We start from the raw sequence: 21286 nt of genomic DNA, 5'->3' as shown, positions 1-21286 counted from the left end.
GGTCCGGCTTAAAGCTGAAAAGGAGGAGCCTGTGGAGAAAGGGGCGGAACTTTGCGTGGGGACCGGGATCTTTGGAAATTGGCCGGAGGTGGAGGGGGGCGGTGTTAGAAGGGACGATCAACTTGGAAAGTGGGCCAATCCGTGACGCAAATCCTCTAGTCCCACCCCCCCCAACTCCGCCCCCCTAGTGCTCCGCTTCTCCGCTTCTAATTGGTTCTGGTTTCTCCGCCCGCCAGACGTCTTCGCCACTCACCAGAGGCTTTACAAAGGCGCAAGTACCCGGGTGAGGACCTGGACGCTGAAATGAACACGGCCCGGATTGGGCACCTGTGGGCCTTATTTGCATGGAAGATCAGGGTTGGCTGGCCTTCTGGGTGGCCTGGGCGGTGTTCATCCGGCGCGTGACCATCACAGCGATGGCTGGGCTTGGGGCTACTTTCCGCCGCTTGGGCGCCTTGTCCGGAGCCGGAGCCTTGGGCTTGGCCACCTACGGGGCGCACGGTCAGGAGACTGGGGATGCAGCTGGGATCGTGCTAGGGGCGACCTTTGGGGTCTGGTGCAGGGGCGGAGTCTATAGGAGGTGCCGAGGCTCCAATCGACCAGACAGCCCGGGGAGCCCTAGACCTTTTCAAGTCCCTCAGCCCGGTCCAGTTGGTTCCCACAACTGCCATGCGTGTATCCAACAATCAGAAGCCTCCTGGGAGCCCCTTTCTCGCCAGTGTCCATTTGGGTACCCCCGGGAGTCGGAGTAGTCAGGGCTGGTTCTAGAACTGGTAACCTTTGCCTCTTCTTTTCACAGGCGCCCAGTTCCCGGATGCCTACGGGAAGGAGGTGAAGTAACTGCGCTGGGGCTCTCCGACTTCCGGGTCTATGAGGGCACAATGTCTGGGGTCCCTGAGGGAAGTAGGAGAGGGGCGGAGCGCGGGTCTGCAGCCATCAGGGCTGTAAGCCTGAGGCGGGGGACTCTCTAGAGGCAAGCTGGGACTTCAGTTGGGAGACGGACTTTTGTCCGTTGTGTCCCCACGGGATCCAGGCTCCTGCGTTGCTTAGGAAGTCCCCCCATTTCTCTTTCTCTTACAGCTCTTTGACAGAGTCAACAAACACCACTTCTTACACAGCCTGGCCCTGTTAGGGGTGCCGCACTGCAGAAAGCCCCTCTGGGTAATCTTCCCCACTGGTCTAACCCTGATCAAGCCCCACCCACTTCTCCTCCTGCTCTGTTTTTACTAGCCCGTATTCTTCCTTGTTTCTCCTCCAGGCTGGGTTACTGCTGGCCTCTGGAACCACCTTATTCTGCACCAGCTTTTACTACCAGGCTCTGAGTGGAGACCCCAGCATCCAGACTTTGGCCCCTGTGGGAGGGAGCCTGCTACTCTTGGGCTGGCTTGCCTTGGCTCTTTGAGCTTCCTTGTATTTAATTTCTGGGTACTTTTTTGAGAGTTGGAGCAGGGAGGCGATTAAAAGAGAAAGGCAAGTAAAGAACTTTGGAGTATTTGTTCATCTAACCTCTTGGAGGAGGAGGGATAGAGATTGTCACCCTCTGAACTCCCTCCTTTTCCTGAGACTAAATCACTGAGCCTTGGGTCTGGGGATTCTGTTCACTTCAAGTTAACTTGTTATGAAGTTCTTAAACTGGTGGGCATAAGAGTCATAAAGAATGCTTGAAATGCAGGTTCTAATTGAAATCTTCTTTGGGGCGTGAGAAGCTGTATCGTGTGGTTCTGATGCTCGTTAAATTTGAAGATTACTATAGGGCAGTGGTTTTCAGCCCTGTCATTCCACAAATTTATTGAGCACTCACTCTAAAAGTCAGGGTTAAGGCAAGGCAGGACAGGAGGAGTGCCATTAGTTACAAACTACTTTGGAGTTCAAAACAGGGACAGAACATCATGTATTGGGGGCAGAAAATGCTTCACAGTGCTTGAAATGATCCTTAAGAGAACTCTTGTGTGGAGGAAACTGAACAGAGATGGAGGTGGGCAGGGGAGGAATATGGAGCCACATGAGTCTTCAATGTGAGCCAAGTTTCTGAGTTAGAAAAGGAGTGAAGAAAGGTGGTGGGGCAGGCTAGAGTAGCACCAACAGCATGTAGAGAACTAGAAGATATTTAGGGGGCCGTGTTTAAGTCATCAAGTGTTGATCATAAGTCAGACATTACAAGAAGATTCAACTGTGAACAAGACAGACGTCATCCTTTCCCTTGTGGAGTTTCCCATCTAGTAGTGGAAATGAACCTTAAACAACAAAACGCACGAATATGTCATTGTGAGTTGGATTGTGTGCTCGAAGGAAAAGCACAGGGAGGCAGTGAAACAATGGGGCAGTGGAAGGCGGTGCCCCTTTAGATGAGAAGGCCTCCACTGCAGCTGGAACTAACCATGCGCAAAGTGAAGGGGAAGTGTATTCTAGGCAGAAAGAATAGCTGGCAAAACATGTTGAAAAGGAGCAGTTCAAAATCCTTGAAGCAGGAGAAAATTGGGTGAGTTGGAGAAAGAGCAAAACCAGTGTGGCTGACGTAGTGAGTCAGGGGTCCCGGATGGTCAGTGCAGGCCTTGCAGGCGGTGTTAAGCACTTGGAAATTATTTGTAGTGCAACAGTAAGTCATTGAAAGGTTTAAAGTGAGAGAATGCTAGGATGTGACTTATATGTTTAAAAGATCTGGAGAACCAATTGGAGGAAGATAAGCATGCAACAGGGAGATCAGTCGGGAGGCCACTGAAGAGGTCCAGGTGTGGGATGATGATGGTTGCTTGCTTAAGGATGGAAGGATGATGAAAGGGTCCAATTCAGAATATATTTTGAAGATAGTGCTGATGGGACTTGCTGATGGATTGGACATAAGGGGTGGATGAGAGGGAGATTTCTGGTTTACACACTTGGTTGAGTGGAGGTGCAGTTACACAGATGAAAAAAACTAAAGGCGGGGCAGATTAGGGGGAGGCTGATCAGAAGGTTAGTTTGGACATGTTGCTTAGGAGACATCCAAGTGGAGGGCCCAAGCAGGTAGTTGGGGAGCTCAGGAAGGTGTCTGAACTCAAGAGAGAGATTTGGACTCAAGTTTACTATGCAGCCCACTCTGGTCAGTCTTCCATCCTGTTTCTTCCCCATAAATGCCATTGGAAGAATCCTGTGAATCACTGTGACCTCCTGGTGGCCAGATCCAGTGGGTGATTTTCAATCTCGTCTTCCTCAGCCTTTCTGTAGCATTTGACACAGTTGGCCACACTGTCCTTGAAACACATCATGTTCCTTCTATGATACCACTCTTCTGGTTTTCTCTGTCTTTGTGGCTGCTTTGCCAGCTTCTCTACCTAGTTTAAATCAACAGTTTCCAAATTTTAATGAAAAAAAAATAGAACTCTTATGTATACATATTGTAATTTCATCCTTTTTAATTTCTATTTTTGTATATGTTTTATAAAGTGCATATCTGTAAAGTATATTGGAGATGTATACTTAACTTTTCTGAAGGTGTACATTCAGAAAAGTACAGACCATTTCTTTAGGTAATCTCATTCAGCCCCATATCTTTTGTTACAATCTGCATACTTTTCAACCCGGAATTTCTGTCTTCCACCCCAGCCCCGACTGAGCTCCGGATTCCTGGAGCAGCTGCCGTGTGGAAGAGTGGAGACCTGAAGGAGTTAAGTGATGAGGAGAGAGGGGGGCATGTTCCAGAACAAGGCAGGAGCTTTTGAGGCAGCCCTGAAGCAGGAGAGAGCCCAGTGTGTTGAAGACCTGAAAGAATTTCTGGTGGCTGGCTTGAAGAGCATGAGAAGGCCAGTAGTGAACAGTGCGGATGGTAGGGCCCAAATGGTGGAGGGCCTTATGCTGAGAGCTTGGACCCTCTTGAGGGGAATGGAGAGCCACTGAAATAGATCAGGGAGGAGGCATGATTGGAGGTGTATTAGTAGAGGATCACAGTATTTCTTCATTTAAAAATGAAAAAAATAAGGCCTCAGAGGGGACCTCAGAATGGCCCAGAGCGCCAGTGGCAGAGCCCACAGTGGATCCCCAGGCTCCCACCTCCCAGTCCAGCGCTCTTGCTGCATTTCCATCCTACATCTCAGGTAGTGTCTGGGGCACATGGAACCTCCAAGTGGAGGAGACTCCGGCATCCGGAACAGCCACCCTCCCTGTAATACGATCCCTAATGCCTTTGCTTTGGGCCAGACTCTTGGGGAACTAAGATAAATAAGGCCTGCTTGATAATTGGTCCCTATTATTACTGTACATTGTATCCGGTCTTCTCAAGAGTCCTGCAAGTTAGTGGGAAGTGAGGATAAGAGAGATGAAGTAACTTATTCTTTTTTTTATTTTTATTTTTTTATTTTTAAAGATTTTTTTTTTCTTTTTCTCCCCAAAGCCCCCTGGTACATAGTTGTATATTCTTAGTTGTGGGTCCTACTAGTTGTGGCATGTGGGATGCCGCCTTAGCGTGGCTTGATGAGCAGTGCCATGTCCGTGCCCAGGATTCGAACCAACGAAGCACTGGGTCGCCGCAGCGGAGCACGAGAACTTAACCACTCCGCCATGGGGCCAGCCCAAAGTAACTTATTCTATGTCATACAGCTAGGACCTGGGTAAGCTGGATTCAGTCTCTCTTCTATCCAATTCCCAGAGCTAAGTTTTTTCCTTCTTGTACATACCTGAGCTAACAACTGTTGCCAATGTTTTTTTTTTTTTCTGCTTTTTCTTCCCCAATCCCCACAGTACATAGTTGCATATTCTAGTTGTGGCTCCCTCTAGTTGTGGCACATGGGACGCCACCTCGACATGGCCTGACGAGTGGTACCATGTCCACGCCCACCATCCAAACCGGCGAAAACCTTGGCCGCCAAAGCAGAGTGTGCGAACTTAATCACTCAGCCACGGAGCCAGCCCCAAGACAGACCTTTTAAAAAATAATTTGATACAATTATTACAGTAATAATACTGTACAGTAATAATACTGAGTGTTACAAGTAGATACAGAGGTGGGTTTGTTTTGCCTTTGGGGACTGGTAAGACTTCCGTCCATCTGCTGGGTTTCAGCATGAATAGTTCACCAGGAAAAAGGGACAAGATCACACTGGTAACAAGTCAAGAGAGAGAACAGGAGTGCTTGGAGCTCAGGACAGAGTGAGCAGGCGGGAAATGACCAAACAGAGGCAGGGTGGAGTTCACACTGAAAGGTCTCCTGGGTCAAGCCTGAGTCAACCTTGACTTCCCTTTGCCTCACATCATATATCCACGCCGTCATCATGGCTCAAATACATAACCGGAATCTGCCCATTTCTCACCACCTCCATTGCTACCACTCCAGCACCTGGTCTGAGTCATCCTCATATCTCACCAGGCTTTTTGCAAGAACTTCCTTCTGCCCTTGCCTACCTACAGCCTGCTCTGGACAGAGCAGCCTGAGAGAGAGAGAGAGAGGGAGGGAGCAAGCGAGCCTTCTAACACAGTAGTCCTCAGCCTTGGTTGCATTTTAAAATCTGCTGGGGAATTTTCAAAAAGTTCTTAGGTCTGCACCTCACCCCACATATTCTAGTTAAATTGCTATGAAGTGGGGCCCAGGCAGAGGGATTTTTAAGGCACCCCAGATAATTCTAACTTGTGGCCACAGTTGCAGACCACAATTTCAGTATGTAAGTGTCATGTCTCTTCTCTGTCCAAACCCTCCAGCACTGCCCATTTCACTCAGAGTATAATCCAATGGTTTAAAAGGCCGTATGTGATCTGGCCTCCTGTGACCTCTCTTACCTCCCCCTGGTTCATTCCATTCCATTCTAGCCACTCCAGTCTCCTTTTTCTTGATTGAACAAGTAAGGCAGGCTTCTGCCTTGAGGCCTTTGCCCTTGTTCCCTCCGCCTGAAACACTCTTCACCTAGAGGTCTGCAGGGCGCCATCCTTGACTTTCCCTTAGGTCTTTGCTCAACTATCACCTTACTGATGACGCCTTCCTAGTCCACCCTCTTCAAAATTGCACCTCCTGCCCACCCCTCTCTGTCCTCTTTATCCTGCTCTATTTTTCTTCATAGCGTTTATCATCATCTGACTTAACAATGTATTTTATTTACATTATCTGTCTCTTTTCCACTAGAATGTAAACCCCAGGAGATCAGGAATTTTTGTAAACTTTTTTTGACCGCTGTGTATTCTTATCACTTTAAATGCTGTCTGACATATAGTAAGTGCTCACTAAATCTTTGTTGCATAACTGAATTTCTGTATGTTTACGTGTTGTGGTGGAGGCTGGTCCATGGTTTGGGCCATGTAGAATCTGTGGCACTAAGGGGTACCAAGCACTTGGGTCTGAAGCAGATGATGACTGAAGCTGTGGGAGCACCTGACCAGCCCAGAGGAACATGGACATAGAGGCAAAGGAACTCCCCAAACTTGCATCTCCCTGTATTCATCTTGATGAGTGACACCTCCACCTGCCTGGTGACCAGGCGGGCACCTGGGGTCATCCTGGACTCCTCCCCTCCACATCTCACCCCTCAAACAAGTTCTGTATTATCTAAATATCTCCAAAACCCGCCACTTCCGTCTGTCTGCACTACCACAGCCATCCTCTCCCCCCGACTGCTGCCAACAGCCCAGCCTGAGTGCCTCCATTGTTCTCCACACTGCAGTTTTAATGGTTTTTCTAAAACATTTGACCTCCGCCGGTCTTAAAATCTTTCAGTGGGCTACCTGCTGCCCTTGGGGCCAAGTCCCAGCTCCCACAAGGCCCTCTGTGCACGCGGGTGGGACTCCCTCTCTAAACTCACCGCTCGCCCCTCAGCCTATAGGCCCCCAAAGGGCAGGACCTCCTCACGCCTGCAGGCCCCGGCTCAGGACCCAGCCGAAGCGACTCTTCTTGGGAGAAGCCTTTCCTGCTGACCGCATTGCCTCCTCTGGCCCCGAGCCTCACCTCACGCACACTCATTACTGACACTGTTTGGCGGCCTGTCACCGGCGTGGCTGGGGGCGCCTGAAGTAATTGCAAGGTGTCTGTGTGGGTGCTGCTGCGCGAGGGAGAGGGGACGGCGAGGCAGCCCCAGGGAGGTGGAAAGAGAGCCAGGAGCCAGTCTTAGAAGCCAATGGGTGAGTGTGCAGGGTGTTCCGCTGCGTCAGCGAGGCCCGAACCGCCCTTGGGAGGAGGAGCCTGGGGTCTAGCGCCGCGCAAGCGGCCCTCGTTCCCACCAAGGGGCACTGAGGACTTCGCGCCCGTAGACCTGGCGGGGGTCGCTTGGCTAGGTCTCAGCCTGCTGCCCTCCCCAGGCGAGCTTCCTTTCTGGCACTCTGCATCGGAGCGGAAGGGGCGGGAACGCAGACAACGAGAAGGAGCCGGTGGTCCAGGGTCCGCGGCCCCGCGGGAGAGCCGGCATCCTCTCTGCGCAGGCGCGCCACCCAGGCCGGGAGGGGTGGGGCCCGGACAGGTCGAGGGGCGGAGTCAGATCCTGGGCCCGCCTCCAGTAGCTCCTGAGAGCCCTGGTGCGCTGGGCACCCCGGCTATTCTAGGGGCTTCAGGTGAGCGGGGGGCACAGAGGGGTCAGGAGACCTCCCTCGAGGTCCGGTCGTCGGTCTGACCGCAGGTCCTTCTGTCCTGCCGTCTGCCTACAGCCGCCTCCGCGGAGAATGGGAGAACAAAGGGAGGGGGCGGTTCTGGGGCCCCTGAGGGAATCCGGGGTCCCAGGTACCCCGCCCCGCCCGCTGACACTTTCGGTTTCTCTCCGAGTCAGAGGCGCCGCCCAAGAGACCCTGGGCCGGCGCCGGGCGCAGCTGCCTTTCGGCGTTTGCCTGTCCGTCTTTGTGTCTGTCTCTGTGTCTGTCTGGCTGTCTCCGAGCTTGCCTCCACTTCTAGAACTAAGCTCCTCGGACACCGACATCCCGCCAGCCCTCGCCCCTTCCCCATGGCTGGTAAGTGGGCGCAAGGCTGAGGGTCTCCGTTATCCCCCCACGGACTTGGGAACCGGGTGTCGAACACATCCTCCGGGAATGTGCTCGGACTGGCTGAGTAGGGCTCCTCCCTTCCTCCCAGGGAGCCGCCGCCCTGCTCCCCCGCCCCATCTTTCTCAGTCTCTCCTGACCGCATTTCCCCCGTGGCCTCGCGGCCCGTGGGCTAAGGGGCATGGGGATGAGGCCGCGGGTCCCTTTCTAATCTACTCCTGTCCCCTCACAGGCCACTTGGCCCCCAAAGACTACGCCCCTTCGCCCCCACCTCCCTACCCTGTGACCGCCGGGTACCCGGAGCCAGTGCTGCATCCTGGGCCCGCGCAGGCGCCAGTGCCCTCCCACGCGCCTGCCCCTGCGCCCGGCTTCGCTCTCTTCCCCTCGCCTGGCCCCGGGGCCCCAGGGCCTGTTGTCCCCTTTTTGCCACTGCCAGGGGTGCCTTCTGGCCTGGAATTCCTGGTGCAGGTGAGTGGGAGGGAGAGAGGAGTGACGGGGAGGGGACCGGACGTGCAGGCCCGCCAACTGACGGCGGCGTGGCCCCTACTCTCTTTCCAGATTGATCAGATCTTGATTCACCAGAAGGCTGAGCGAGTGGAAAGTGAGTGGAAGGAGGAGTAGTTTAGGCCTCGTGATGGGGACAGTGATAGTGGGCTGTTGGGCAGGCGCCGGTGCCTGAGCCTCAGCGTGTCACCCCTTGGCAGCGCTTCTAGGCTGGGAGACAAGTAACCGGTATGAACTGCGCTCGGGGACCGGACAGCCCCTGGGTCAGGCGGCTGAGGAGAGCAACTGCTGCGCGCGTCTGTGCTGTGGTGCCCGCCGGCCCCTGCGTGTCCGCATGGTGGACCCCGGGGACCGAGAGGTGCTGCGCCTGCTCCGCCCCCTCCACTGTGGCTGCAGCTGCTGCCCTTGTGGCCTCCAGGAGGTGGGCGGGGAGGGATGGGGACTGGGAGAGACTTCGGTCTTAATGGGGCCGGCCAATTGTGGGGCAGGATCTGGGAGAAGGCCTGGGAGGAGGCGTGCTTCAGGTGGGAGTGGGCAGGTGGGATGGGAGGTCTAGTGAGGGGGATGACAGGTGGTCTAGTGAAGGGGATGGGAGGCCTCGTGAGGGGAGATAGGTGACAGAGCTGGACTGATGAGAGCTTGGGCCAGGGTGCCCTGGCTCAGCAGTGATCCTGACTGCCTCCCACTCCAGATGGAAGTACAGGCTCCACCTGGCACCACCATTGGCCACGTGCTACAGACCTGGCATCCCTTCCTCCCCAAGTTCTCCATCCAGGATGCCAATCGCAAGACCATCCTGAGAGTGGTGGGGCCCTGCTGGACCTGTGGCTGTGGCACAGACACCAACTTTGAGGTACGTACCAGGAATAAGGGGAGATTCCTGGGAACTTCATAAACCAAGATGATGCATGAGGCAGGATGGCCAACTCTAAGGTCAAGACCCTGAGCTCATCAACCCAGATCCACTGTGACTCCTACCACATTTCCAGTTTTCCTCCATTCAAAAAGAGGATGGCCCCGTGGTCTTACGAAAACATGGCAAAGATGGTTTCATCTTAAGGACCAGTGCTGATTGTTACCTGCAGCCCTGTGTTGAGGGAGGAAAACTCTAAGGCCAGGCTGGATTTAGAGTAGAGGATGGTTATTGAGTCTGTCATGGACTGAGCCCATGTGGCTGCTGTGCACGAGTCTGTGAGTCCAGGCCCTGGAGCAAGTACTCATTTAACTTGTTAACATCCTGTCGCTTGCCCTGCCAACCCAGAAGTCCAAATGGCCCCTCCAACCCGGAATCCAGGTGATATCCTTCGGACCATGCATTCCAATCACCAGCCTAGGGCCTGGAGAACCCAAGTGGTGACCGTTTCGAGTGAGGCCTGGGAAGCACCTTCCTTTCTAGAAAACCAAGTCTCTTGAGGGATAATTACCTGTGCAGATAAAGGAGAAACAACAGGTATAATCCTGTAGACTTCCCAAGGCTGCTGATGAGGTGCCCTATCTAAGGTTACTTTTAAAAACTGAGTCACCTTGGTAGCTGTGGAAAGTTTCTGTGATGAGAGCTGGCTGGAAAAGAGATAACTGGGTGACCTCTGGATGGGAATATGTAGACTGTGGGGTTCTCATAGGATCATAATTATGAACGGGCCATATTTGGGGCTGTACTCTTGGGACCGAAGGGCTGGCTGGGAGAGCCCTGCCCAGCCTGAGACTGGTGTGCAGGAAGTGCCCAGAGCTGCAGGACTGGGGGAAGGGGTGGGGCAGGACACAGAAGGATATCATTCTAGTTCTAGCCACTGGAGAATGAACATATGAAAAAGGACGAAGGAGTCACTATGAATTACCAACACCCATGTCGGCATGGCCTATTGCTGCTGGGCCCAGAGAGGCCAGTGGAAATCATGGTCCTCAGGGGCCACTTACTGCTGCCCCCTCCCCCTAATAGATGAGCTTGGATCCCCTCTAGATGAGGCTTGCATGCAGTTCTGGACAGGGCCCTCCCTACTTTACAGATCAGAGGAAAGCCACCCCTTTTGGCAGACACAGCCTTCTAGGAGCCTGGTTGGCTGGTGGACTGTGGCCAGGAGTTGGCAGCCTCCCTTGCCCTCTTGGCCAAGCTACTTTGTGCAGGGCACAAACTGCACCATCTGTGGGTGGCAGGGACTTGGTAACCAAACAAACCTAGCAACCAGCCACACACTAAGGAGATGAGACTATATTGTGCTTCCATTTCTCCCAGCAAAGATGTTCACTTGTCATGTATGGCCTTTCAAGAGCAACAGATCTGAGTGTGAATCCTGATTTTTGCTCTATACTCACAGTGTGACTTAGGGTGCCTCAGTTTTCCCAGATGTCACATGGCTGTTGGATTCACTAAGTGTAGAGCCTACACATTTCATACATGGCGACTGTGGGAGTGAGGCTGGAGGCAGGTGAGATCAATTGCATCCTCCCCAGTTGGGTCCTTCCTTCCTCCTTCCTCTCTGCTGACAGGTGAAGACTCCAGATGAATCCCGAAGTGTGGGCCGCATCAGCAAGCAGTGGGGGGGGCTGCTCCGAGAAGCCCTCACGGATGCAGATGACTTTGGCCTACAGTTCCCGCTGGATCTGGACGTGAGGGTGAAGGCTGTGCTGCTGGGAGCCACGTTCCTCATTGTGAGTTGGCTGCCTCCGCCCCTGCCCTCCTACTTCTCCTTTGCTCCCACTCGAGCCTTCGTTTACTTCCTGGCCTCCCGCTAGGAGAGGGTTAGGGACAGACTTTATGGGGGGCTGTGGTTCTAGACCTGGTTGTGATAGCTGAGCCAGGCTGGCCCAGCCAGATCTCCTGTTGACAGTGCCCTCCCCTCAGGACTACATGTTCTTCGAGAAGCGAGGAGGCGCTGGGCCCTCTGCCATCACCAGTTAGAGGCTGCCTCAGGGTGAGGAGACCATCACCTCAACCAGAATTCAAGATGGTCACCTGGCCTGGCCCCTCCTCAGAGGCAGCACCTTTCCTCCATGTACATACACTACAGGGGAGAGACAGGGATGCCTGAGAGGCGCGGGGGGCCGTGGCACCCCATTCCCCACCCTCCTCCCCTGGCTTCTCTCACCTATGACCCCCACAGAAGGGTATGTATGAGAGCCCTTCCCCTGCTACCTCCCACCACTGTCTCCGGCAGTCCCTCAGCACACAGGCATGTCAGCTTTCAAACTTTTCCTACCCACTTTCTCCCACCCCCTTCTAGGGCCTCTGCTGCAGATGAGGCCTTTGGAATCCAGGGCTCTGGGGTTTTACAACAGGGCTCGGGTGGGGAAGGGTAAGCAGCACCAAAGATGGCAGACATGGCCATCCTTCCCCTGCATCAGCTTGGCCAATCAGTTCAGCCTCAGACCATGGCACTCTGAGGGGATCCCCACCTGCCCACCAGCAGCTGTAGGGCCTAGACCCCAGTGCCAACCTCCTCTCCCCCTTGGGCCCTGCCCACACCTGGTGCTTGCTGCAACTTCCTGTGCCTTACTTAACCACCTCTTCCTTCCCTTGCCCTAGGAAGGAAACTGCATCTTTGTATGTTATATTCATATAAACTTTGTAACTTTTTGGACATTGGAAAATGTATGTAACGGGAGAGGGTAGAAAAAAGATTTGGTGTAGGAAGAAACAAAAGGAAATATGACAGCTGGGCTGGGGAGGGGCTGGCCTGTCTCATTATCCATGCTGCCAGGATCAAGTGTCTTTGAGTCTAAGAGAGCAACTTTCATCATCCATGATGACCCCAGACGAAGCCAAGGCAGTTTGGCTTCCATCATCCAAGATGGCTGCCCCCAAAGTCCAGTATGGTAGCTGATGGCAGTTCAGGATGGCTATTCCCCTGGTCCAGTATGGCCACTTGATCATTCTTTGTAGTGAGTAGAAGCTTCCTGTGGGTATGATGTATAGCAGCTGTGTTCCTCCAAGACCTCCTTTTGGTTGGGAATGTGGTGGGCAGAGTAAATTAGATCCTTCTATGACCCAGCCAAAGGAGCTTGAGCCCTCAAGAGGCCAAGGGGCAGGGTAGGAGACACTTGTCAGTGCCCGACCCTGGGCTCCTCCTGTGTCAGCTACAGCAAGATCTCTCCAGGTGGGAAAGTCTGCTCTGATAGGACCTTATTCTGCTTCTGCTTGGTCCCATGTGGCCAGGCCCTTGGTCAGGCTGGTGTCTGTGCCCAAGGGAGTAGAGCTCAGGGCCGGGCCAGGACATAGCGACTGGCAGCTGAGAGGTCCCACTGGTAATGCTCCAGGATGCGCCGGCAGTCAGCTCTGGATCGGCTACTTAGGTGGAAGAGCTGGTCTACCTGTGGAGGCAGGAGGGAGGGCAGCTGACTGCTAGAGGGCAGGGGCAGGAGAGGCAGGAACCTGAGAAGGGTCTGGCTTTACCTTGAGGTTCCGGATGGCAGAAACCACATCTCCCCCAGTAGCCCTCAGTGCTGCCTGGCATTCCTGGTGGGTGACTCCATGCACGCTCAGCTCCACCTGCAGGAAACAAAGCCTCGCTTAGGCCCACACCCCAGCCTGTAGCCTCTTCCGGACACCAGGCCACTTCAGGGAGACCTCACCTCCATAATCCTCCTCTGAAACTCGGAGTCGGGTGAGAGGCCTCCAGAGGGGACGGTGGCTTTGCTGGCTCCTGGCGCGCCCATGGGGTGACTGTGGGGGGGTTCTCTTTTGGGCCAGGGAGGCTGCTCCCTGGGGGTCTGACTGGGCTGAGAAGAGCCTGAGGCAAAGGGAGGGCGGGGTGGCAGGCCTGGAGGTCCCTGGGGCACAGCTCTGGCATGTCGAAGTTCCGGTGGGCTGGAACCACCTCCTGTGGGGCGGGGACCCAGGGACAGAACCGATTCCAGACTCTTGGAAATGCCTGCACAGTTGAGAAAGAAATGACCTGAAAGGAAGCCCGGATGCCAGGCCCTGCCCTCCTGTTCTATGTCTATGCTGCCCTCAGGGTGGTCCTTGGGTTAGGTGGGATAGTAAGACAGGTATACAGAACAGACACCCAGGCCCAGGCAGCTGAGGACCCAAAGAACTGAGAGTGCAGGGGCTACAGAGGGGAAATGCTGTTCAGTGAGGAGGGCAGACCTTAGAGTACACCTAGGATGTCAATAGGCAGAATGTGGGGGAAGGAAAGCATATGCAAAGCATGGATTCAGAGCAGGGGGCAGAACTAGAGGGTGGTTCTTGATCCTCAGAGACCCTGGAGGCCCTGTCCCCACCTCCACGCCCACCTTTCATCTTCTGCAGGGGCTCACCCCTTCTCTGGCCCCGGGCTGGAGGGGGATCCCGAAGCTTTGCCTTCACTCTGTCCCTGTTGGAGAGTGATCCATTCATTCTCCACACACACCCCACAGATCAATGTCCCCTCCCAAAGAAACTCTCTGGGGCTCCCACCCAGAGTGGAAGCTCCAGCTGGGAGGCAAGTCCAGCCTCCCCACCAGCTTCGCCCTGGCCCCCTCCCCAAGCTTCCCTTCCAGAGAAGTTGCTGAACTTGGTTAACTCCCCCAGTCTAGCTCTGCCCCCAACTCTTTCAAGTCCTCACCCATCTATGCTTCCCTGGCGACATTCTCCCCGGGCAGGAGAGCCTCTGTGGACTGGACGGGTGGCTGGCAAGCCCCCCAAGTCTGCCAGCGTCACTGCCGAGGCTGGGAAGCTGCCCACTTTGAATGTGCGACCATTCTGGCCCTTCCAGGTTGCAGAGTCGGGGCTGTGGGAAGAGGCACTGGTGAAGGGGATGGGGGCGGGGGTGGCACGCGGACTGGGCTCTGGCCCACATTCAGCTCACAAGCTGTGGGCCATGGAGCCACATCTGCCTGGAGGAAGGGAAGCCTTTTTCTTCCTAACACAAAAGGGCTCTATGGGCCTGTGGTGGCTCCAGCGGGGAGGCCAGCACTGTGGTGGAGCTCTCGGGGCCCAGTGGGGAGAGGAGGAGATGAGGCAGAGGATCAGGGTTCAAGGAGCTGGGAAGAAGCAGAGATGGGACCAAAGTCAGGAAGGTTGAGAGGGAGTCGTCCTCCTGGGGATGGGTGGGAGGCATGGGGCCCTCACCTGCCCTCGATGATAGTGATGGGGTCCCCAGACTCCATTTTCAGGGCACCTAGCTCTGTGACATCCCTCACACAACGTCCCTCAGGAGGCCAGGCCTGTAGAGACAGGAGGAAAGGGTGGCTGGGCTTGTGGCTTGAGTCAGAGGGGTAACATCATGGGAGCAGAGAAGAAAGGAGACTCTAATTTATGCACCCACCAATCAAACCCATACCAGGTATGTCCTTGTCCTCGCCCAGGGTGGAACTGTCCCTGTCCCCCAGTTGTAATCCAGTGGGGGAGACAGACTGGATGCCATGCCAAACTGGACACAGCCCAGGGGTCAGGGAGCAACAAAGGGGGGCCCTGTCTCTACCTAGGGGGACCAAGTGGGGAGTCATCCTGTATACTGCTTTTCCTCCACACCCAGGCCCATCAGATCTGCCTCCCAAGCACCTCTGGAAATTTTCCATTTCTTTCCAGTCCCATGCCTTGACTCTCACCCAGACATCTTCATATCGCTTCTGCTTCACAGTCATTGTCACCTACCTAGTCTGCCCATCTTCAGTATCACCTCTCTAATCCATTCTTGCACCAAGCCAGAGTGATACAACATATAAAGATGGCTTGTAACTCCCTTGCTCAAAACCCTTCCAGGGCTCCCAGGTGCCCTCAGAGTAAAGACTAAATAAACCCCTTTAGAGCCAGCCCAGTGGTGTAGTGGTTAAGTTCACACGCTCGGCTTTGGTGGCCTGGGGTTCATGGGTTCGGATCCCTGGAGTGGACCTACACACTGCTCATCAGACCATTCTGTGGTGGCGTCCCACATACAAAGTGGAGGAAGACTGGCATGGATGTTAGCACAGGGACAATCTTCCTCAAGCAAAAAGAGGAAGATTGGCAACAGATGTTAGCTCAGGGCCAATCTTCCTCAGCAAATAAATACATACATACATACATACATACATAAACTCCTTTAACAGTAGAGTATAGTGATTTAGGGAACACCTCAAGTCAGATTTGCTGGTTCAAATCCCAACTCTTCCACCTACTGTGTGACTTTAGGCAAGTCACTTAAACTGTCAGTGCCTTACCACCAAATCTGTAACATCGAGATAATAATGACCTCGGTGGGTGGTGAGGATTCAGTGAGTGAACAGGCATAAGGATGCATGTAAAGCATGTAGTGCAGTATCTTACACGGGCCAAGGGCTCTGTGTGTTAGCTCTAGCTATTTATCGTGCCTTACAAACCTCCCCCATGGCACAGCCCCTGGCACCTCTACCGCTTTAGTTACTTTTATTCCTCCTCCCATTCTGAACTTCTTTTCCTCTGCCTGTCAGACACCCACTGTAACCTACTGCTCTCTGCTCTGTGCTCCCCTTCTCTGGCCCAGCCCCAGCCCCAGGTCCTTCAGCCTGCATCTGTGTAGCCCCAAGCTGCCTCCCCAGGGCTCTGGGCTCCCTGCAGATAGGGACTGAACCTGTTTTGTTCACAGCCAGGTCCCAGATCCCAGCCCAGGAGTCAATATTTATTGGTCTTGTCCCTGGGAGAGAGAATGGAGGGAAGAGAGACTGAGTGTATCTGGGAGGCAGGGGTTCCCACCTCTTGGAGCAGCCCCTCCAGGTGGGAAAAGCTAGGCCGGTCAGCAGGATGGGGGGCCCAGCAGCGCAAGGCGAGGGCGTAGAGGGCCCTGGAGCAGAGGGGAGGCCTAGGCAGCCTGGCTCGGTCCTTCTCCAGCCTCTGCAGGATGAGGTACGGTGGGACCCCAGCCCAGGGCTCCTCACCCCCGGAGAACATCTCCCACAGCGTCACCCCAAACATCCACACGTCCGAGGCAGAAGAGAAGAGCCCGTGGCGCAGGCTCTCTGGAGCACACCTGCGGAAGTAGAGCTGAAGGGGGCCGGATATGTGCCCCTCGGAGCTCCCACCTTCCACCGAACACGCTCCCTTGACGCTCCCGCCGTCCTCTTAAGTCCTCCTTTGCACCCCCTTCTAGACCCGACGACTCCTCCTGTCCAGCCTCCCTCGGAGGACCAGCCCCCTCATCACTCCCCCTTAGCTAGTGCCCTCCAGATCCGCCCCCTCTCTTCCGGGCTCGAAGCCAGACCACCCCCCGGGCCCCGCCCCTCACCAGGCAAACGGGATGGGCCGGGGTCCGCCCATGACATAGCGGCCCCGGGCACCGCCCAGCGGCCGCACCAGCCCGAAGTCGGCCACCTTGATTATTCGTGGCGAAGCCAGCAACAGGTTGCGCGTAGCGAGGTCTCGGTGCACCAGCCCGCGGGCCCCCAGGTACGCCATTGCCCCCGCCAACTGCCGCAGGAAGAGGCAGAGCAGGGCCACTGGCAGCGGAGGTGTAGGGGGCGGAGCGGTCAGACGTGCGTGCAGGGAGCCCAGTGGTGCCAGCTCCATCACCTGCGGGAGCATAGCACCGCCTGAGCAGTGGTCCAGCCCCACGGGATTCGGGCCGCCCACCCTCCTGTCGCACACCAACCCTGGGGCTGCTCCAGGAGCCAGTGTCAGGCACTGCTCACCATCTGCAGAGGCTGGCCCAGTACGAGGCCATGCAGTCGCAGCACGTGTGGGTGCTCCAAGTTCATCATGATGGACACTTCTCGCAGGAAATCCCCCAGCTCTGTGCCCATAGGGCCTTCTGGACCCACTCGCAGGGACTTGACAGCCACTGGGACCTGGGGGTGGGGAGAGCATCATCATGCACCCTAGGGAGCAGCTCTGCCAGGGCCAGAGCAGAGAGGGCACACAGAATAGAGGGGGCAGCTGGCCTGGGTACCCAGAATGAAGTAGGCTCCCTGGACACTCACACTCTGGCCGCTGGGCAGTGTCCACAGCCCTCGGTGCACCACACCAAAGCAGCCGGAGCCCAGCAGCTCCCCTCTGCACACAGCACTGTCTGGGATCAGACACTTGAGTCCTCCCTCTGGCTCAGGGAGGGACTGAGTGTTGTCCGAGGGTGGGGTGGTCTCCTTCTGCTCAGGGGCAAAACCCCCAAGGATCTGAAACAGGGGTGGGAATCAAATGTGCAGAACCCCGCATACCCTTCCTTGCCACTCAGCCGACCCCATTTCTGGGGCTGAGCTGGCCCTTTAAGCCTCTCACCTCTGCCCTAGAACACACACCTTGTAGACCCAGTTCTTAGACTTGAGCCCTGAACGGTGCTTCTTCAGAGCTTCAGCCAGTCTGCGCTGAGCTGGGGGAAGCGAGAATCAGAGGCTGGAGTGGTGGGGGGTCGGGGCAGGATGCAAGGGATGTACTGGCAAGAAGAGGGCTGGTGTGTGTGTGCACGGGGGGGTGGGGGTGTGGGGGTGTGGTGTTAGCAACTAACAGGCTGGAAAAGAGAGACCAGGGCCTCGGGGCAGGGGTCCCTCACCAGGCCGGCCCATGCCAATGCCATCGAGGTCCTCAGGTCTCACAAAGTCGAAGTGTTCTGGCCGAGTAACATTAAGCTCCTCAAGGATGGGTTGGTAAAACTGAGCCAGCTGGATGTCCCGGAGCAGCCGCAGCAGCCACACGGAGCCCACCTCGGGGAGCATGTCTAGAGAAGGAACCCCTAAGGATGACACACTCTCCTCCAGACACACAGCCCAGGGTAGGCACCTGAGACACTCAGACACCAGAGATGTGGTCACCACCTCCACCCTCAACCCGTCAGAAACACTCAGCTACAGAGGGAGGGACACATCAGAGACAGCCAGGAAACCTGCCTCTCACACACACCCCAGGAAGAATGCTCCCCATACTTGAGACCTAGCTACTCTATTCCCTCACCACTGAGCAACCTGCCCTCCTTACACCTGAGATTTTAGCACTGTGCAGTCTTCAGATGTGTTGGCCTGCTCACTCTTGAGATATTATGGCACACTGCCTCTACATCTCTAGGACACCCACATGCACTGCCCTTTTAATCCTGAGGTATACCATTGCACACACTCACCCAAATACACCTGAGACCCCTTATGCACACCAGAGATGCCCAGATACGCTAACCACACCCAATCTCAGACATGCAGGTACACACATACACAGATATACACATGAACATACATTGTCTCCCACACCCAGGTACACTGCTACACACGCAGACAGACAGACAGACAGACACACACACACACACACACACACACACACAGACCTACAGATAAGCTGCAAGAGATGCCTGAGACACCCAGATGCCTGTCCTCTCAAATCTGAGACTTTCCAGTCTGCTGCCATAAAACACCCAGGCTTACTGCCACATACCCCCTCATATACACATACTTGAGACGCGCCAGTTCACTGCCTCCAAGACACACCGCCCCACACGTCTGCGACATCAAGGTCCACATAAACACACACAACACATAAGACATCACAGTACAGCGTCCACACATATCTGAGTTAGGCAGGCACACTGCCCCATCAGCCCAGAGACGCCCAGGGCAGCAACATTTGAAATCAAATCGGTGGTTCCGGATGGGGGGTTAGGGGCAGGCCACACTAGACTCCAGTACGGCGGCCTTCAGAGCCACCCAGGCTGCCAGGTGCACAGTCCTTTCCACACCCACCTTTCCACACCCACCTGAGCTCAGCTCCTGGTAGAGAGCCCTGCTCGCACACCTGAGTCGCTCAATCTAACTTGGCTTCAAGGCACCTCCACCAGTCTGTATTAAATAAGGCTCTAGGTGCGCCGGGTGATGGCTGCCTGCGCAAACACACTCTCCCTTACACACACCGGGACCCCTCCCTCCGCACGGTCGTTCAGCCAGGAGGTAGCGGAGGACCCGAGGCTGGGCCCAGATGGAAACCCGTCCGTAGGCTGAGGAACCGGGCGCGAGCAGGGGCCGGGAGGAGAACGCCCGGGACCAGGGAGAGTTGGCACCGCTTGCAAGGTGAGAAGGTGAAAGCACGGGAGAGGGGACAGGAGGAAACGCGGCCGCGGGAGGGAAGGACCCGGGGAGCGGAGCGGAGCGGAGACGGGCAGATTCCGCACCCGCGGACCTACCCAAGCGACGGCTGCTCCGCCAACCCCAGCTCCGGGCGCCCCGCTTATCCAGACCTCACCTGGCGAAGGCGGAAGCGGCGGCTGGGAGCCGCCCGGGCTGCCAGCACTAAATCCCGAGAGGGGCGGGACCAGGCCGCGGAGGGCGGGACTCGGGCTGCGCCGCGCCCCCAGTCCCCTGGCAGGACAGGTAAGGGCTGCGAGGGCGGCTGGCGGGCCCCTCCCTCCGCCAGGCCGGACCCTGAGAAACCTCCCTTCCCCTGTCCTTTGCTCGCCTTCCTTCACACCCTTTTTCCAAAGAACTTTTCATCCCTCTCCAGACTTCCTCCTCGATGTCCTCCCCCATGCCTCCTCTCGCCAAAGCCTTCCCCTCTCTCAACGAGAACGCCACCCTTAAATGAATAAGCGATATCCTGATAGCGATATCCTGCCCAGGCACTGGGAATATAGGCCAAACAGGACAGGTCCCTGTCTCCTCGTAGGGGAGAGAGCTTCCTAGCACTCCAGTGGAGGAAGGCCCGCAGTGCAGGGTGCTTCGGGAGGGAGCCAGGGCAGACAGGTGTTGACCGTGGTGCAGGCAGTCAGCCCCCAGCCTAGAACAGAGTCTCAGATTGAAGCCGTTGTCTTTTTCCCAGCTCTGAACTTCAGTCCAATGTGCTGCACCTGAAAAAGACCTTTAGGGGAGCTCCCCAGGGTGGAACATGTGGGAGGTCTTGTGTGTGTGTGTGTGTTAGAGGGATGGGGACACAGCTTCTGAGTGGCTCCTCAGCCACATCCCAGCTTGGTACATGGTCTTGGTATCAAAGGCAGCACTTGTGCCTCAGGGCACTCTTCCCCAGCACTGCCACTTCCTGGCTTCATTCGAGGCATAACCCCTCTCCACCATGTAGCCTCTGCTGACCCTAGGGCAGGGACACAGTCCAAAACCTTGAAGAAGGCTCTGAGGAGGAGCAAGCCCTCTCTTTTTCTACCAAGAGTCCCAGGGAGGAAGCCACCAGTCTTAGGACATCTGGCCTGTGTCCTTCTGCCCAGGGAAGGATGTGTGAGCATAGCAGCTGCTATCCCCAGAGTCCCTTGGAGGGAAAAGGGTAAACACACGGGGAATGCCAGCATTGATGGGAAAATCGTCATAGTTCACAGTTATTCCTGTATGGTTTCCTTGCCAGGTCTTTTGCCCTCCAGCCTGGCCAGCTCATAACCCTATAATTGCTCCCTCCACATCTGTCTTCCTTGATATACTATGGACTCCACCCAGCAGGGGCTGGATCTGTGTTGTTAATCCTATGTTCTTAGTAGCTGGGACAGCGTGGACATACAATGGGTCTGATGCATCCTGATTGTGAAGAAGTCTGCTCCATCTGATTGCCATTCTTTTGTAGGTGATGTCTTTTCTCTCTGCTTTTGAGATACCATTGGTATTTTGTAGTCCTATTACAAAGTATCTAAGCATAGATTACTTTCTGTTTATTCTGCACAGTATGTTTTATTTCATATATCTATGAATTCGCATCTTTATCAGTTTTGGAAAATTCTCAGCCAGTATCTCTTCAAACATTCTTTTTTTTTTTTTTTTTTAAAGATTGGCACCTGAGCTAACATCTGTTGCCAATCTTTTTTCTTCTTCTTCTCTCCAAAGCCCCCCAGTACATAGTTGTATATTCTAGTTGGAGGTCCTTCTAGTTCTGCTATGTGGGACGCCACCTCAACATGGCTTGATGAGTGGTGCCATGTCCATGCCCAGGATCCAAACTGGTGAAACCCTGGGCCATTAAAGCAGAGCCCACCAACTTAACAACTTGGCCACAGGGCCAGCCCTACTTCAAAGATTCTTTTTCCCT

General features: G+C 55.2%; 3 protein-coding genes across 9 annotated transcripts; 2 read left to right on the top strand and 1 right to left on the bottom strand.

The window, feature by feature from the left end:
* Positions 1-270: 270 nt before the first annotated feature.
* TMEM256 (transmembrane protein 256) lies at positions 271-6207 on the top strand. Of its 2 annotated transcripts, XR_011423445.1 has the most exons (5): positions 271-501; positions 800-831; positions 1081-1161; positions 1259-1470; positions 3583-6207. XR_011423445.1 is itself a non-coding variant. In XM_001504770.6 (4 exons), exons 1-4 carry the CDS (start codon positions 345-347, stop codon positions 1400-1402), a joined length of 414 nt encoding a protein of 137 aa, XP_001504820.4. In that variant the 5' UTR covers positions 271-344; the 3' UTR covers positions 1403-1482. The 2 variants fall into 2 exon arrangements, 1 of the variants encoding a protein (XP_001504820.4); XM_001504770.6 differs by lacking the exon at positions 3583-6207 and having other exon boundaries at positions 1259-1482.
* Positions 6208-7105: 898 nt separating this feature from the next.
* On the top strand, positions 7106-12002 carry PLSCR3 (phospholipid scramblase 3). 4 transcript variants are annotated; one of them, XM_005597741.4, is made up of 8 exons: positions 7106-7500; positions 7713-7890; positions 8153-8388; positions 8479-8521; positions 8625-8845; positions 9116-9277; positions 10912-11073; positions 11267-12002. In XM_005597741.4, exons 2-8 carry the CDS (start codon positions 7884-7886, stop codon positions 11321-11323), a joined length of 888 nt encoding a protein of 295 aa, XP_005597798.1. In that variant the 5' UTR covers positions 7106-7500; positions 7713-7883; the 3' UTR covers positions 11324-12002. The 4 variants fall into 4 exon arrangements, with proteins under 4 accessions (XP_005597798.1, XP_001503118.2, XP_070084049.1 ...); XM_001503068.6 differs by having other exon boundaries at positions 7118-7500; positions 7709-7890; XM_070227948.1 differs by having other exon boundaries at positions 7124-7500; positions 8625-8782.
* On the bottom strand, positions 11963-19575 carry TNK1 (tyrosine kinase non receptor 1). Of its 3 annotated transcripts, none has more exons than XM_001504769.5 (13): positions 19452-19575; positions 17841-18005; positions 17590-17660; positions 17275-17466; positions 16987-17142; positions 16584-16867; positions 16055-16328; positions 14474-14568; positions 13968-14132; positions 13657-13736; positions 12994-13292; positions 12815-12910; positions 11963-12732 (listed from the first exon to the last, which is right to left on the bottom strand). In XM_001504769.5, the coding sequence occupies exons 2-13, from the start codon at positions 18001-18003 to the stop codon at positions 12619-12621; spliced, it is 1989 nt and encodes a 662-aa protein (XP_001504819.1). In that variant the 5' UTR covers positions 18004-18005; positions 19452-19575; the 3' UTR covers positions 11963-12618. The 3 variants fall into 3 exon arrangements, with proteins under 3 accessions (XP_001504819.1, XP_005597800.1, XP_070084042.1); XM_005597743.4 differs by having other exon boundaries at positions 13681-13736; positions 19452-19567; XM_070227941.1 differs by lacking the exon at positions 17590-17660 and having other exon boundaries at positions 19452-19534.
* Positions 19576-21286: the final 1711 nt, after the last annotated feature.

Source organism: Equus caballus, chromosome 11 (assembly GCF_041296265.1).
Source record: "Equus caballus isolate H_3958 breed thoroughbred chromosome 11, TB-T2T, whole genome shotgun sequence".
NCBI lineage: Eukaryota > Metazoa > Chordata > Mammalia > Perissodactyla > Equidae > Equus > Equus caballus.
Note: the sequence above shows the minus strand (reverse complement) of the source record. Positions and strands in the feature narration are given on the sequence as shown.

Excerpts from the sequence above, each read along its gene's own strand:
- TMEM256 (XM_001504770.6), top strand. The coding sequence starts at position 345 with ATGGAAGATCAGGGTTGGCTGGCCTTCTGGGTGGCCTGGGCGGTGTTC. Across the intron at positions 832-1,080 it reads CGGATGCCTACGGGAAGGAG|CTCTTTGACAGAGTCAACAA; the intron begins GTGAAGTAACTG and ends TTTCTCTTACAG. Across the intron at positions 1,162-1,258 it reads ACTGCAGAAAGCCCCTCTGG|GCTGGGTTACTGCTGGCCTC; the intron begins GTAATCTTCCCC and ends TTTCTCCTCCAG.
- PLSCR3 (XM_005597741.4), top strand. Across the intron at positions 8,389-8,478 it reads GCCTGGAATTCCTGGTGCAG|ATTGATCAGATCTTGATTCA; the intron begins GTGAGTGGGAGG and ends CTCTCTTTCCAG. Across the intron at positions 8,846-9,115 it reads GCCCTTGTGGCCTCCAGGAG|ATGGAAGTACAGGCTCCACC; the intron begins GTGGGCGGGGAG and ends CTCCCACTCCAG.
- TNK1 (XM_001504769.5), bottom strand. The coding sequence starts at position 18,003 with ATGCTCCCCGAGGTGGGCTCCGTGTGGCTGCTGCGGCTGCTCCGGGAC. Across the intron at positions 17,143-17,274 it reads CACTGCCCAGCGGCCAGAGT|GTCCCAGTGGCTGTCAAGTC; the intron begins GTGAGTGTCCAG and ends CCCCACCCCCAG. Across the intron at positions 12,911-12,993 it reads TTCAGAGGAGGATTATGGAG|GTGGAGCTGAGCGTGCATGG; the intron begins GTGAGGTCTCCC and ends TGTTTCCTGCAG.